The sequence below is a fragment of the Echinops telfairi genome, unplaced genomic scaffold, assembly GCF_000313985.2.
Source record: "Echinops telfairi isolate 266 unplaced genomic scaffold, ASM31398v2 ScPeMD7_443;HRSCAF=831, whole genome shotgun sequence".
In the NCBI taxonomy this organism is placed as follows: domain Eukaryota; kingdom Metazoa; phylum Chordata; class Mammalia; order Afrosoricida; family Tenrecidae; genus Echinops; species Echinops telfairi.
This window is the reverse complement of record NW_022104341.1, coordinates 76,384,078-76,400,011: the sequence shown is the minus strand read 5'-3', so window position 1 is coordinate 76,400,011 and position 15,934 is coordinate 76,384,078. Positions and strand designations below refer to the sequence as shown.

General features: G+C 36.2%; 1 protein-coding gene and 1 pseudogene across 1 annotated transcript in view; both read right to left on the bottom strand.

Annotated features, from left to right (window-relative positions):
* Positions 1 to 15,934, bottom strand: part of EPS15 (epidermal growth factor receptor pathway substrate 15) — a 129,493-nt gene that overhangs the window by 103,463 nt on the left and 10,096 nt on the right. The window contains exons 2-7 of the mRNA XM_045291759.1: positions 15,490 to 15,587; positions 14,140 to 14,181; positions 7,318 to 7,407; positions 6,470 to 6,517; positions 2,601 to 2,696; positions 753 to 815 (exon numbers count right to left, since the gene is read on the bottom strand). Coding sequence (XP_045147694.1) covers positions 753 to 815; positions 2,601 to 2,696; positions 6,470 to 6,517; positions 7,318 to 7,407; positions 14,140 to 14,181; positions 15,490 to 15,587 — 437 coding nt within the window. The remainder of the gene's footprint in view (positions 1 to 752; positions 816 to 2,600; positions 2,697 to 6,469; positions 6,518 to 7,317; positions 7,408 to 14,139; positions 14,182 to 15,489; positions 15,588 to 15,934) is intronic.
* LOC101647283 lies at positions 11,381 to 11,783 on the bottom strand (annotated as a pseudogene).

The window sequence follows — 15,934 nt, the reverse complement described above, 5'->3', positions numbered from 1 at the left end:
CAAACAAATTGAAAAACACAATTATTGGCATGGGAATGAACATCAAGATTACCGTACTTTTCCCAGAGCAAAATTCCTTTTCTGTGTTAATAACAAGACTTCTCCTAAAATCCTAAAAAGTTACTTATAAAACATCAAAAACAACCATTAATGATTTACCTGGTTAAAGTCAAATCCCTACTAATTTACATTTTAAATTAGTCCAGTAGCATACACAGGCACACAAACCAAATAAGGATTTTGAGAAAAAAATGGACACATTTATTGAGTCATTTGATCTGTTATATCCTAGTATTATTTTAAAATTACAACCTTTAAAATAATTAGAAATAGTGCACTGTCTCCAAATTACTGTAATATAAAGTACCCATCTCACAAGTACTTCATAAAGAATTGTTTGCTGTAACAGCTATGCATGAAGAGAGTATCTAGTTAACCAGATCTTCAAGCAGAAAATAATACCAGTAAGGTAAACTACATATTCATGAAATTACTTAGTTAATACAAAATTATGACATAATCATTTTTATTTTGTAATATAGTAACACTGGACTAACTAACTGTCACAAAATGATTCACAAAGCTGAAAGATACTTCTAAAGAATCCTGGTACTAGTATTTCCCCTACTGTACTTGAATACTCCTACGCAAAAGTCTAAGGTTAATGGCAATATACTTCAGAGGTAAGGGAAAGTATACATGTGGGCAGGAAGACAAGGAGAGAGAAGAAAATAATGACAAGGTTTACTTACTTTTACAGCCCATGGGAGTTCTGCAGAAGCTGCACTGATTAGCAAAGGACTACTGGTATCATGCTATAAAGGAAAACACATAAAGGACTGAAATTCTCACATCAATAAGCAAAAAAGAAAAATGGTTGATTAAAATATATTTATTAAAAATGTTGGGTCTCAACAGCGAAAGGACACTAATTTACCTTATAACTTTTTAAAAAATCATTTTATTGGGAGTTCTTACAGATATTTTAACAATCCATAATTCAATTAGATCAAGCATAATTATACAAATGCTACCACCATCAGTTTCAAAACAAACATTTTCTTTCTTCTTGAACTCTTTGATATTAGCTCCCCCATGTCCCCTCCCTCTCCCACCTTAGCCCCAGGAACCCATTCATTCATTCATTCATTTATTTTGCCATATCTTACACCATCCAATGTATCCGTTCACCTACAATTCTGTTATTTGTCCCCTCCTACTGCCCTTTGAGAAAAAAAATTACTCAGCGCCTCCCTGGCAATTAAAAACTTTTGTACAACAATCTAGGATAAAGGATAATGGGCTTTTCAGCCCACCGAGATCATTCCGGGACCTCTGGGGATGGTATTGCCCACTGAACTAGACACAGTTCAATGCCTTTTTAAAAATAATTCAAAGTATTTCAGAGATTGTCACATATAATCGCATAAAAGTTTCATCTAGAGGTCCCTTGTGGTTTGAGCCAATGGTTTAAGCTCCACTGACCTATAGGTTGACAGTTCAAACCCATCCAGCAGTGTCATGAATGAAAGGAGCCCTAGTGTTACTTGTTAAACTGCAAAGTCAGTAGTTTGAAGCCTCCAGCTGCTCTGCAGGATAAAAATGAGACTGCCCGCTCCTGTACAAGTTTAGTCTCAGAAACTGGGAGCAGTTCTACTTTGTCCTGCAGCAGTGGTTCTCAACCTTCCTAATGCCGTGACCCTGTCATACGGTTCCTCATGTTGTGGTGACCCCCAACCATAAAATTATTTTTGTTGCTACTTCATAACTGTAATTTTGCTACTGTTATGAATTGGGCGACCCCTGAGAAAGGATCATTCGATCCCCAAAGGGGTCGTGACCCACAGGTTGAGAGCTGCTGTCTTACAGGGTCATTATGAGTAGTAATCAACTTGACTGCAATGAAAAGGATACATACATACACATGAACACAGATGTGGGGGCTTCAAATTTTTTATATTCCATTTTCCATGATATTTTTGAAACTCTGGTGTGTGTGTGTGTGTGTGTGTGTGTGTGTGGTTGAATACAAACCAAAAAATCCTCAAACAAAACTCAAGTGCTTTCAAGTCAATTCTGACTCATACAAAATCTTTAAGACAAAGAGAGTTGCCTCTCTGGGTTTTTGAGGCTATAAATCTTTATAAGAGCAGAAAGCCTCATCTTTCTCCATGGCATGGCTGGTGGTTTAGAATTGTAGACTTGTGGTTAGCAGCCTACTGTGTAACCCACTACACCACCTGGGTTCCTTACAGAAATAATATGTAGTTATAAAAAGGAATGAGGAAGCTTTCATGTAATGATATCTAAAGATCTCTAAAATATAGTAAGTAATTTTTAAGTTATTGAACTATGTGTCTAGTATGCTACAAGTAATATAAAATGAGGAAATCTATATTTTGTTATACAAGGGTGCTTCGAAAATTTGTTTAAAAATTTTGTCATCTTTAAATTCCATCCTCTTTGGAAGGATATACAGTGGTAACCATTGAGAAAGAAAGCAGGTTAGGCAATAAGAAAAGCAAGAGAATTTGATATAAAATTTTTAAGTGTCAAATCATATATCCTTTAAAAAATTTTTTTAAACAAGTGTATCTTACAAATCTTGGTGGAGGAACGGCCAGGTTCAAGCTACTCAGTGAAACATCCAATCCATTTTGGGCACATGCCACCAGACGCAAAGCAACAAAGAATTCCTGAGGGGGAAAGGTGTAAATGTTAAGAATATAAACATGTATGGATGTACATATGTATATACACACACACACACACACACACAATGTGTATAGTATACACACACACACACACAAAAGGGCTTCAGAAAGAAAGTTCAGAGGAAAATGGAATTAAAAAATATGAACTTTTTCTAAACTTTTTGAAGTATCCTCGTGTGTATGTATAATATATATGCATATAATATATATATTATAGATGCACACATTAAGTATATATGTACATATACACATATGCATATGCTTACAGTGTGAAAATATAAACCCATGCACAATTATTACAGATTTCTTATGTAGCAATAAATATAATAATACATTTGCTTGCTTTAAAATTAAGAAAGAGCTACATGCAAAGATGCTCCTAACATTATAAAAGCAACAAATATCAATATAATGGGAATGTACTTAAATTGTGATAGATATAAAGTGTATACTAGACAGAATTAATAATCACGCTCATAAGAATACTTAACGTGAAGAAAAACATTGAAGTGAGAAAAAAATTGAAAAAGTCTAAAAGGAAATCATATGTAAACATTATCAAAAGTCATCTCCGGATTGTGAGATTATAAATTCTGAAACTAGGTCAGTCATTTTACTGACTCAATATTCAAGAATAGCTACACAGGATACTTGTGCAGCATCTAAAACACTTACATAACTGCTTGATTTAAAAATATTTGTAACTCTCCCCGAAAGGTCCTTAGATTTGTGGCATTAAAGTCTTAGTCCAAAACCAACATACAAGAGGGCTTCAAATTGTTCCTGGGAGACTTTAATTAAAAGATAATGAAATTTTTCCACAAACATTTTAAATTCCCACATACATACATAAACGCAGAGACAAGGAAACAAATGGCTTTAGACTGTTTTGCAGTAAATTAAGATCTTGGAATAGAAATGACATCAAAGTCTTTACTTCAATGACTATCACTAGAAATTTGTCAATACCCTACAACCACCACCACCAATACTTCGCTATTTTTCTCTATTCTCCTCTATTCTCACTTATACCTCTTTACTCAATTTTTAACCTATTCTTATCATCTTGCCCACTGTTTGCTTACCACAATTCATGCCTTCACAAACAAATTTTTTGAGAAAAACATGCTTATTTCAAGATCTCCCCACTCTTTATATTCACTCCACAAGTCTCTGTACAACCTGACTTAAACCTCTGTTATTAGCTAGAAAAACTGCCTGTATTACAAATAACTTCTTATCTACCAAATACAGGGGTATGCTAAAAAGTACTGCCACGAGGGTTCCAGTTCACACATCCGTGGATGGCTACAGACAATCTCAGCAATACATTTGTCTCAACCTCATGAGGGTGCCTTCAAAATCAACGTTCAATCACAACAGTGGCTTCCAAGGGAATCTGCTGGGTCACTTAAACTCAAAGCAGAGAAGTCAGCTCAGAGGTTCCAGCGATTGTTTTTTGCGATTCCCAAGAGGTAATCTCGATTTTTTTTCCCTCAAAAGACACAGAATTTTCGCTAACAGACACAGGGATTACTAGGAAGAAGTTTTAAGAAAACAGAACTGCACTGGTAAGGAGAAGTTACACTAAGATTTTTTTCCCTATCATAACAAATACACCTGTTCATTCTTTAAGGGTAGTATGGACTGTCCTACAGACTTCCATTAGGAAACCTGACCTCTTAAACCCTCAGCCTTGGTGTTGTCTCTTCTGACTTTTTTCCCCTCAAAAATCAAAGAACCAAAGGAATGTGATTGGCGTCCCTTGCGGATGTCAGAACTATTATTTTGACATAGTGTAAATCAAATAATTTAGAACCCTTTGGAGGAAGGATTGGAGATATGAAAACGCCACCTCAGAGTGTATACCCCTAGATGAAGGACATGTCAAGGGGGGAAAAAAGCTTCATATATTGATAACTTTATTTAATAAAGGTTTCTATATTTTTATAGCAATAGTTTTAGACTTACCCTCATACACTGACCTCATGAAAACAACAAAAAAGCCTCTTCCTGCTTGTTCTCCTGGCACTACCATTCACCCTGAAACTCTCTTCCACCAAAAGAGCTTCCAAAAGCTCTCCGAGTTTTCTGCTGACCTTGCTGCTTCCCACTGTTGGATTCAATGCTCCTCTAGTCTTTAAATGGTGGTACTGTAAGCATTTCAACATTGACCTTCCTTCTCCTCTCACTCTGTGAGATTCAATTGTTCTTAGGTAATCAGATCCATTCACACAGTATAGATGGGCTGACATGAAACAGTCTTTCGTTAAATTCTAGTTCTGCTGCTTAGAGTTGGGAGGCCATGGTCAAGTTACATAAAACCCTTGTGTAAAAGGTGGGCTACTACTACCTTGCAATGAATTATGAGCAACACAGTAAGAACTAAAGAAGGAAAGTACTTAGTGCTATTTTGATACATAAAAATTCAATAAGGATTGGGTTATTTTCTTTCTTTCAAATGTTAATTACAAATCTATGTGCCTCCTGCTTAAGCATTTAAGTTTAACCCATTAATTCAGCCACTTAGATGCAACAAAGGCAAACGAACTCTAATCTAAGTGCAGAAACATCACTGCACATAAGCGCAGAGATTTTATTATACCACAAGCTCATGTGTAGAGGCAACATCTGTTAGGTGTAGGTTCACCTCGGAATTCCCAAAGCCTGGCTCACAACAGGTACTCAACAATACGTATTCAACAAAGATTGCTGAATGAATGCATAGCAGCCTGGGTGCTTGCATGAATTTTATCTTCCTATGTCTCCATGTATCCAACTGGCCTTTTTGCTCAGGGTATCAATGGGGAGGACAATCTGGCCCTAAAATCTCAATGAAAAGAATCAGTATTAAAAAAAAAAAAAAGAATCAGTATTCTGACTATTTCATCCAATCTTTCCCATCTTGCTTTTAAGATTAATCTGGGCTTTCACTATTTCTCTAGGGCAAGATTAAATTTAAGCCATTAAATGATCAGTACATCAGCATATAGTAACTTTGAGTCCATTCTGAAGAACTCTGAAGTACATATCAGGTGCTGAAATCCTATAGCCATAGCCACTTGCATGTAATTTTGATCGAGGATTTACTTCTGACTTGCAAATAATTTGTGGTTTATATGTCAGAATAAGACGTAGGTCACAATACTCTGGTCTGATTGGCCAGAAGCGTCCTATCTAATTTACTGGGCAGTATCGTCTTGCTATTGTTTTTAGGTGCCATTGCGTCAGTTCTGACTCTATGAACAACAGAACAAGCCCCATCCTGGGCCATCTTCACAATTGTTCTTTATGTTTGAGCCCACTCTTGCAACCAGTGTGTCAATCCATCTCAACAAGAGCCTCCCTCTTTTGCAGTGCCTTCTACTTTACTAAGCACGATGTCCTTCTCCACAGACTGGTCTTTCCTGACATGTCCAAAGGACTAAATAAATCAACATTTACTTATAAACATGTACATAGAAGAATTCTAATTAATAAGATACAAAGAGCAAAACCTCTCTGAAAAGCAAGACCGAAAAAAATAAACCCCAGGAAAATAATGTCACCAGACTAACACTAACTTTGGGGAGTTACATTGATATCTGGTGATTGGAAATACCTTTATTTGGTTCTAACACTTGCCCTCATAAAACACTAGAATTGGCACAAACAAACATATCATTCTTAAATTAAAAATACCCCTCCCCCCTAAAAGTGACTATTTTCTATTTTGAATCACTCAAAAATTTTGTGTGTGAATCTCAGAATCTTACTTGTTTGCTCAGGATACCTTTGCCATCTGTGTCGGCTAAATCCCAAATCTGAAATTGGAACAGCAATGAAAAAGATTATCAATCTATATTTTAACAAAAATAATTTAAAGTTTATTTAGTACCATGGCCCAATGAGGTTAAATGATCACTCAACAACATCCAAAGCTTCAAGCAAATAAGTGACATCCATCTTCTAACTTCTATTGCAATGCCATTTTCTATAAGCCCAGGCTCTAATCTTGAGTTCAAAGCTCTTTCTACCAGAAAATACTATCCTGATTTTACATCTTTATCAAGATGATATTGTGACCTATGGGAAAGTTTGAGTGGTAAATGTTCAATTGTGAATAATTTAAGTAGTACTAGTAATTATTTTCCAAATTTTTGAACACTATCAATATCATGTGTAAGGATCAAGCCAAGAGGGGCTTCCCACCTCTATGTGCTCTTTTCACAGGTGCTCACCCCCACTGTGCTTACCACACACTGAAAACAATTAAAGGCAGTTATAACAGAGGAAGTAGGGGTAGGGCCAACTCTTTCTGAGTGGGCGGCAAGGTTACCAGTCAGCACTCTTTCAAGGTTACCAGTCAGCACTCTTTCTCCTCGTAATATTTAAGTGCACTACTTCCTCATTTCATCCTACTGAATAGTAATTTGTTTCCCAAAAATTCTGAAAATAACTTATTTTTCAAGAGAATAAATCACTATACATCACAAATTCCCTCCACCCTCTAACTGCAAACTGCTAACTTCTAGTTTTCTTGATGGCATCTTTGTGACTTCCCATTCAGTTCATTTAAACGCTAAATATTCACTATAATCTAGTTATAATAAGCAAATTCTACCTTTCCAAGTATCAAATCTGGAAGTCCTGATTTTTTCAGAAAAGCAGCAGCATCGGAAGCAAACACCCTTCCAGTATTGCCCGTGTCAACCTGAAAAGACAGAAACTATAGGTTGAAAACAAGCACAAAGGAAAAATTATCTTTATTTACTTGCTTCATTCCCTATAATTTGGGAACTGGATTTTCCAAGAAAAGGGAATCCTCTGACTAATAAAGGTCAAGGAATACATGTGAAGATTTAAGAATAGGTTAAGAGCTAGACAGCACTGGTAATTTACAAAGTATGTTTTATCATGTGATTATACAACTGAGAAAACTAGAGCTTAGATAAGTAAAACAAATTAGTAAAGTAGAAATAGTTACACATTATCTGACACCAAATATTTTATTCTTGCCATTTAAATTCCAATAAACTTAAGAGGTATTTGGGGGGAGAAGAGCATTTCCTGGTGACAATTTTTGACAAATGAGAACTGTATGTTATCTGCCTCTTCAGACATCTTCAAATAATTAACCTCTGCTTTTATACTTCCTCTTAGAGTTGTAGCACTTTAAAATAAAGCAAAGCAGTATCAACTCTAAAACTTGAATATTTTTAAAACTCAGTTTCTAAAGCATATTAAAGGAAACACATCATTTTCACTGATAGGGACTTTCTTTTTAAGACAGAATGAGGTCACCAAGAACAGAAAAATAAATGAAATTTTATATACTCCAGAAATAAGCAATAGAAATAAAATCAAAAAGAGCTTTAATCTTAAAAATGGGTCTTAGATTGCCTTCTTCGCTATGTCACCAGAACTGGATGGTGTCCGGCTATCATTACTGAACATTTTGATCAAAGGTTCTATAATTGAATTATGATCAAAGGACAGAGGATACAGAATAGAACTTTAAATTCTTGGGTTATCCAGGCTTTCTGGAGCCATGGAGACTAGGAGAACCCTTGAAACTACTACCCTGAGATAATCTTTCAATCTTAAACAAAAACATACCCTGAAGTCTTCTTAAAACCAGATAAAACTAGCTTAATGAGCAAAAAAATGTCTGCTTTGAACATTAAGCTCTTTTAGAACTTTCTATTTGGGCTCAAAGTGACAACAGCAACTGGAAAGAGTAAACAGGAGACTTAAGAGACAGTGAGTTTTTGTTAATGGTGAGAAAGAACTCAGAAAAGAAGGGTGAGAATTGTTACATAGACTGAAGAATGCAATCAACGCCACATGTAGAAAAGGTTAAAGTGGTGTGTGTTTGCTGCATATATTCTTAACAATAAAAATAAACAAGTTGCATCAAAAAACAGTGCTGGTTAAGACAAGTTTACTATAAATATAAACAAAGCATTCCAGACAGGCCAACCCCAGCAAAAAAGCAAAAAAGAGAAGCCTTTTTTTTCTTCAAGTGCTAAAACACGGGAGAAATGAGGCACACAGCAAAAGTAAAAACTTCCCTAATCCTTCAAATTTGAGGTAGCAGCAAAAAATGCAGCATGGTTGGGAAACTTACCTCTAGAATTCTACAGAACTCCTCAATTTTGTGCACTTACCCCAAGACCAGGGTGAAAAAGGAGTCCCCATCCCAGTATAACATAAAAAGACATGCAAGCACAACATGGATCAAACTCTTGTGGAATATTTATGTTCTATACCCCAATAAAAGAATTTTACTTTCCTCCATTCTTTTGGTTTCTGCAATAAATTAAACATGGCGATTTGGATTTTTGTCACTTAAGGTACTGTATATACTAGAGTATAAGCCGACCTGAATATCAGCCAAGGGACCTAATTTTACTACAAAAACTGCATTAAAAATGTGCTAAGCTCATCTGTAGGCAACTGGACATCACCTTACAGAAGGGTCACGGGGAGGAGACAAGCCAGTCAGGGTACAGTGTAGCAACGATGAAACGTACAACTTTCCTCTAGTTCTTTAATGCTTCCCCACCCCTCCCCCATCATCATGATCCCAATTCTACCTTGCAAATCTGACTAGACCAGAACATGTACACTGGTACAGATAAGAGCTGGAAACACAGGGAATCCAGGACAAATAACCCCCTCAGGACCAATAATGAGAGTAGCCATACCAGGAGGGAAAGTGGAAGGTGTGGGTAGAAAGGGGGAACAGATTACAAGGATCTACATATAACCCCCTCCCTGGGGGACAGATAACAGAAAAGTGGGTGAAGGGAGACGTCAGACAGTTAAAACATGACAAAATAATAATAAATTATAAATTATCAAGGATTCATGAAGTGGGGGGACAACTGAGAAGCTGATACCAACGGTTCAAGTAGAAAGAAAATGTTTTAAGGATGATGGCAATGGATGTACAAATGTGCTTGGCACAATGGATATATGTAAGGACTGTGATAAGAGTTGTACGAGCCCCAAATAAAATTATTTTTAAAAAAAGACCCACACACTTCATTTCTTAAGAGTACAAAAAATACAAACTGTCTTAATGATAATTTTATATTGATTATATGTTGAAATGTTACAATAGATACAATGATGTAAATAAAATATATATTTTTAAGTTTTTAATGTGCCAAAAAAAACTCGGCTTATACACGAGTATATACAGTAGTGTCTCGTGTACTCTGACTCCAGACTTACAGGCTCTGCACTAGCTATAACCTTTCATCATGCAGTCAAAAAACGTGTCAGAGCAGCATGGAAAGGACTATTCCAAATAATCTGAATCATTAGCATTTTAAAAAATTGACTTTGAGTAAAGGCTTCTAAGCTGACATCAGACAATTTTCAGACTTCCTGCCAAAATCCATCTGACATCAGCAATGATCATGTCTCTCTGCCAGGTTCTCTTCTGAATACAGCTTGAATTTCCAGCGGCTCCTTGTTGATATACTGCTATAACCATTGTTAAATTATCTTCATCAAAATTTTACTTGTATGTTACATTAATAATATTGTTTAATAATTTCCACATTTTTGGGGGTCACCTTTCTTTGGAATGACCAGCAGCATGGCCAGGTTAAAAACAAAACAAACAAAACCTCTCACTGCCAGCAACTATGATTCTATAGGATAGAGCAGGGCTGACCCTCTTAGTTTCCAACTGTAACTTTTTTTTTTTTTTTAGTTATTGGTCTTTTATTGTGGGGTGGGGGGAAAAGAGACTAGTATTTACAACTTGGAATGCACACAAATAGTAATTTATTGAACAGCAATGACGATGATTGTGCTGAAGTCCATAGCCACAGCCTACTCTGTCAACTCCAAGTCATGGGTCAGAAAGGTTTTGTTCAGATTTATTCGTTTTTGCCTTTAACAGAGAGTTCAGATGCTCCCTTGGTAAAGGTTTCTTTTTAAAAACTGGTGTGGACAGTGACCGCCTGGCCCTTGAGCACAATGCAAACGTTAAACCAGCACAGGCAGGCAGGCAAGCAGGCAGGCAAATCACCAGGGAGGTGTCACCACCACCATGGGTTGGAGCATAGGGGTGTCTACGAGGACCCTCCAAGCAGTGGGGCTACATTTCAAGATGTTATCCTTTCCTTCGCCCTCTCCTCCACATGTCATCCTGAGGTACACCCATTTCAAATGTGTTTGTTTTCGGTAAACCAGCTACGACAATTTAGGCTAAACAATTGAACTAGAACCCACAAAGGTTTTATAATTTTTCTTTTTTTTTTTTTTTCAGTTTTCAATTTTAATACAAAGACCTGACTGCTCAATTGTCAAGCTGCATGCATGGGAAACTGGCTGTGCAGACAGTGTTATCAATCATTAGTAAATGGATCTTGAAGGAATCTATTAAGTGCTTTCTTAGTAGTAAGGTTTGTACAAGTATTGATATTGTAAAAGTGATCTGTAGCTTGATCTTTAGGGAGACAGGACCACCAACCAATACATGCAAAAGTGTGTGTGTGTGTGTGTGTGTGTATACAGAAGGTACTTTTTGACATTCAGTTTTGTATACAGAAACAATGAATAAATGAACTTTTTTTTGCACGAGGTCAGTAAAACATTCTATTTGATTCTTCTGGGGGTTGGGGGAGTAATAAAGAAGCTGAAAGTAGGTCTTGATTTTGCAGTCATTAATGTACGAATTCTTCATAGTTCACTTGTCCGTCACAGTCAACGCCTGCATCTCTGATCACTTTATATCCTTCTTCATCTGTTAGCTTTTCTCCTAAGGTTGTCAGGACGTGGCGCAGCTCAGCAGCACTGATATAACTACTGTCAACCTTGTGAAGACTGAATGACTCACGGGTTTCTTCTTCACTTGCCTGTCTTTCATTTTTCTAGCCATCACAGCCAAAAACTCTGGGAAGTCGAAGGTGCCATTACTATTGGTGTCCACCTATAATTCATATCCTGTATCTCAGTGTCTGCTGGGTTCTGACCCACTGACCTCAGGACAGTTCCAAGTTCCTTTGTAGGAGAAAGCCTCCTTGAACTCAGCAATCTGCTCTTCGGCCAGCTCAGCAGCCATGGTGCCAGTGGAGAAAGGGAGCGCAGAGGGAGCAAGGGGGGCTGCACCAGCGCAGGGGCTGCGACGGTGGGGTGTATCTGCTGCTTCTGCAGTGGCCTTTGCTGTTACCAGTGCATCAGTTGCAATGTGCGCTGTACCGTCACCTCTTGCTCCGCTGCCCACTGCTATTAATGGACCTGTCTTTCTCCATTTAGCCACGTAGCTGTCTTCAAGTATCATAGCAGAACCAATAAGTGAGAAACTTCAGCACTCCATCCATTTCCTGAAACATTTCAACTGGTATTCTGTTATTCCTTGGGTCTTGTTTTTCACCAATACCTTCATTCTTGATAATAAGCTACCTTCTGAAATGGTTAACTGTCAACCAATTCTTTTTTGGTACAGTGACTCTGTATGTTCTCTCCATCTTCTTTTGATGCTTCCTGTATCATTCAATATTTTGTCCAAAGAATCCTTGAATTTTTTCATCAGTTCTTTCAGCTTGAAAACAGCTGTGTGTTCTTTCCTTTTGGTTTTCTAACTCCAGGTCTTGGTCCATATCATCATTATCATAATTTACTGTCTTCTTAAGATACCCTTTGAAATCTTCAGTTACATTTTTTTCTTTTCACTTTAGCTAGTCTACATTTAAGCGCAAGTTTCAGTCTCTTCTGAGATCCATTTTGGTCTTTTCTTTCTTTCCCTTCTTTTTAATGGCATTTTAAGCTTTCTTCATGTATGAAGTCCTTGATGTCATCCCCACCTCATCCGGTCTTCAGTCATTTGTGCTCGAGATGCATAATCTTTTCTTGAGATGGTCTCTGAATTCAAATGGAACATATTGAAGGCTGTATTTTAGCTCTCACAAATTTGTTTTCATTTTCTTTGGTTTCAATTTGAACTTGTGGATGAGCAAATATATGGGTTGCTCTACAGTCAGCCCTTCGCCTTCTCCATCATTATTTTTTAGCTTCTCTAACATCTTTCTACTGATATAGTCAATGTGATTTCTATACATTCCCCCCAGAAAGCTCCACATGTATAGTTGCCACTTACATTGTTGAATAAAAGGTATTTACATGAATATGTAAACAGTCTTGCAGAATCCTACCATGTGATTTCCAGCACTGTTTCTATCACCAAGACCCTTCTTTCCAACTGTTGATCCTTCTTTATTTCCAACTTGAGAATCCAATCACCAGAAATTTTCAATGCATCTTGATTGCCTATTTAACCAATTTCAGTAGAAGCTGGTAAAAACCTCAATTTCCTCCTCTTTGACATTAGTGATTTGGCACGTAAATTTGAATAATAGTCTTATTAGCTGGTCTGGATACTATTCTATCACTGACAATGCTTTAAAATTCAAGAGATGTTGAAATGTTTTCTGTAATAATAAATGTGACTCTATTCTTCCTCAATTTATTCCCAGTACAGACTATAGGATTATCTGATTCAAAAAGACCAATACTAGTCAATTTCAGTTCTCTAATGCCTAATCTAGTCTAGGTGGCCCTGGTGGCGTAGTGGTTACGTGGTGGGCTGCTAACTGCCAGGTCAGCAGTTGAAAAAATCACCAGCCGCACTGAGGAAAACAGGGCTTTCTATCCCCGTACTAGTCATAGACTTGGAAACCACAGGGGCAGTTCTACCCTTTCCTATGATTCAGTACTTGGAACTGTGACAATGTAGACTCATAGGGTTATATAATCTATGGCATGCACCTTTGACTGACTTTCTATTTACCACGGTGTTCTGCAAGGGTAGAGGTGGACTACACAGTTTCCTTCTGTTGTACATGATGTCAGAATGACAAAGAGAGCATCTAACAACAAGGGGTAAAGGTTAAATTATATAAAACTGATAGGAATGTACATGAATCTTGCCCACAGCAATGTGAATAAATTATATCTGGTAGAGAATATAAATTTCTACAACTCATATTATCATTTGAATTAGTTTTTACATCTTATTGGTTCACTCAACTATTCATAAAATCTGTCATACATATTCATTTCACGTGTACACAAGAGCTATGGTTTAAATTTTCAAAGGATTATATTCAACAAATCTTAAAGGAAGTCATTTCTATTTGGCATATAAATTAATTTTTATATTTATATCAACATATATAAAAGGCTGCATGGAGTTTTAACATAAATAATTACAATAACTAAGTGTTTGAGCTTTATTATCTTTTCTTGAGTTTTCTGACAACTTGTCAAAAACATTAAGTGCCTAAAATAAGAGACTAAAAGCACAGGAATATGAAACAAGAATCTTGTCAGAAGTTGTCCTGCTGGCTGATAATCTGTATGTATATAATTAAGATTTAACAGTACATTTTATGCTCATAACAAAATAAAAAAACAAAAATCTTACCTGTCTATAGTATTTTTCATATACAGGATTTCCACTTGATAGCTAAAATAAACAGGAAGAAATTATATGCTATTCCATACTCTATTATTATATCCAGCATTCAATCAACTGGTATTTGAGATAAAGTGGTAAGATAAAATGTCCTTTATTTCAAAAAGCTTAGGTTTGTTTCCTTTTGGGGAGCAAGAAGGGAAGGGGAAGGGTGATAAATAAATGTACCATAACTGAAAATCCTTTAGATATAAATTTTAAATGATTTTTTACAGAACTCTTTCCCTCAAACACAATTTTACCCAGAAGCCCAACATATAACATACATATTAAAAATGAGATGAACTGGTTAGAGTCAGTTGAGAGGCTAAAAGTCCCAAGCACTCATCTTCCACCCAAGTTCCAAACTACCTCTACAAATACAGCTCAAAAACCACTTCAAATAATCTCAACTGATGCACTAAAGGTATTAAACAAAATCTTTTATTAAACCTTTTATGATAAAAACACTCAGAAAACTAGGAATACAAGGAAAATCCCATAGGGCACCTATGAAAAACCTACCACTAACATCATAATCAATAGAAAAAGGTGGAGAGCTTCCCTTTTAGGTTCAGGAACAAGAAAAGGCTAGCAGCTCTCACCTGTTACTCAATATGTTACTAGGGTTTCTAGTCAGAGTAACTAGGCAAGAAAAAAGAAAGAAAAGACATCCAAATTAGAAAAGAAGTAAAATTATCTCTATTTACAGATGATATGATCTTATATATTGAAAGTCCCAAAGATTCCACAGGCTACTAAAGCTAATAAAACCATGCAAGAGAGTCAACAAGTTACAAGAGCAACCCGAGAAAAACAGCTTTGTTTCTACACACCAACAATGAACAATTACAAAAAGACATTAAGAAACTCATTCAATTTATAATAGCATCTGAAAGAATGAATTATATAGGAATAAATTTAACAAAAGTGATGAAATACATGCACAATGGAAACTATAAAACAATGCAGAAAAAAATTAAAGAACCCCTAAATATGTTGACATCCCTTATTCAAGAATGGAAGTCTTTCTAAAAAAAATAGTTTTATTGGCATTTACTTCAAATATCACACAATTTAATTGTTCAATCATATTAAGAAGAGTTGTGCAATCATCACCACAATCAATTTCAGAACATTTTCTCTGGTACTTATTGTTAGCTCCTCATTTCCCCCATCTTCCCCTGCCATGCCCTATGTAATTATTACTCCATTGCTGGCTCTATAAATTAACCTATCCTGGATTCCAGCTACAGAAAATCCATACATGGGTTAGAAGTCTTAATACTTAAAATGCCAATACTACATAAAGCAATTTACCAGTTCAAGAAAATCCCGATCTAAATTATTATAGCTTTTGCACATATGGAGAATCCCATTCTCAAATTCATATGGAATTGCAAAAGGCTCCAAATAATCTTGAAAAAGAACAAAGTTGGAGAAGTCACACTTCCCAACTTTAAGTTACGATATAATGCTACAGTACAGAAAATTGTGTGGCACTGGTATAAATATAAACATAAAAACCAATTAAAATCTAGAAGTAAACCCAGACATCCTAGGTCAAGTGATTTTCAACAAGGGTGCCAAGTTTTGTTTTGTTTTTAAATCATTTTATTGGGGGCTCATACAATTCTTAACCCAATCCATACATGCATCCACTGTGTCAAACACATATGTACATTTGTTGCCATCATCAGTCTCAAAACATTTGCCTTTTACTTGAACCCTTAATATCGGCTCCTCATTTCCCCCCCTCCCTCCC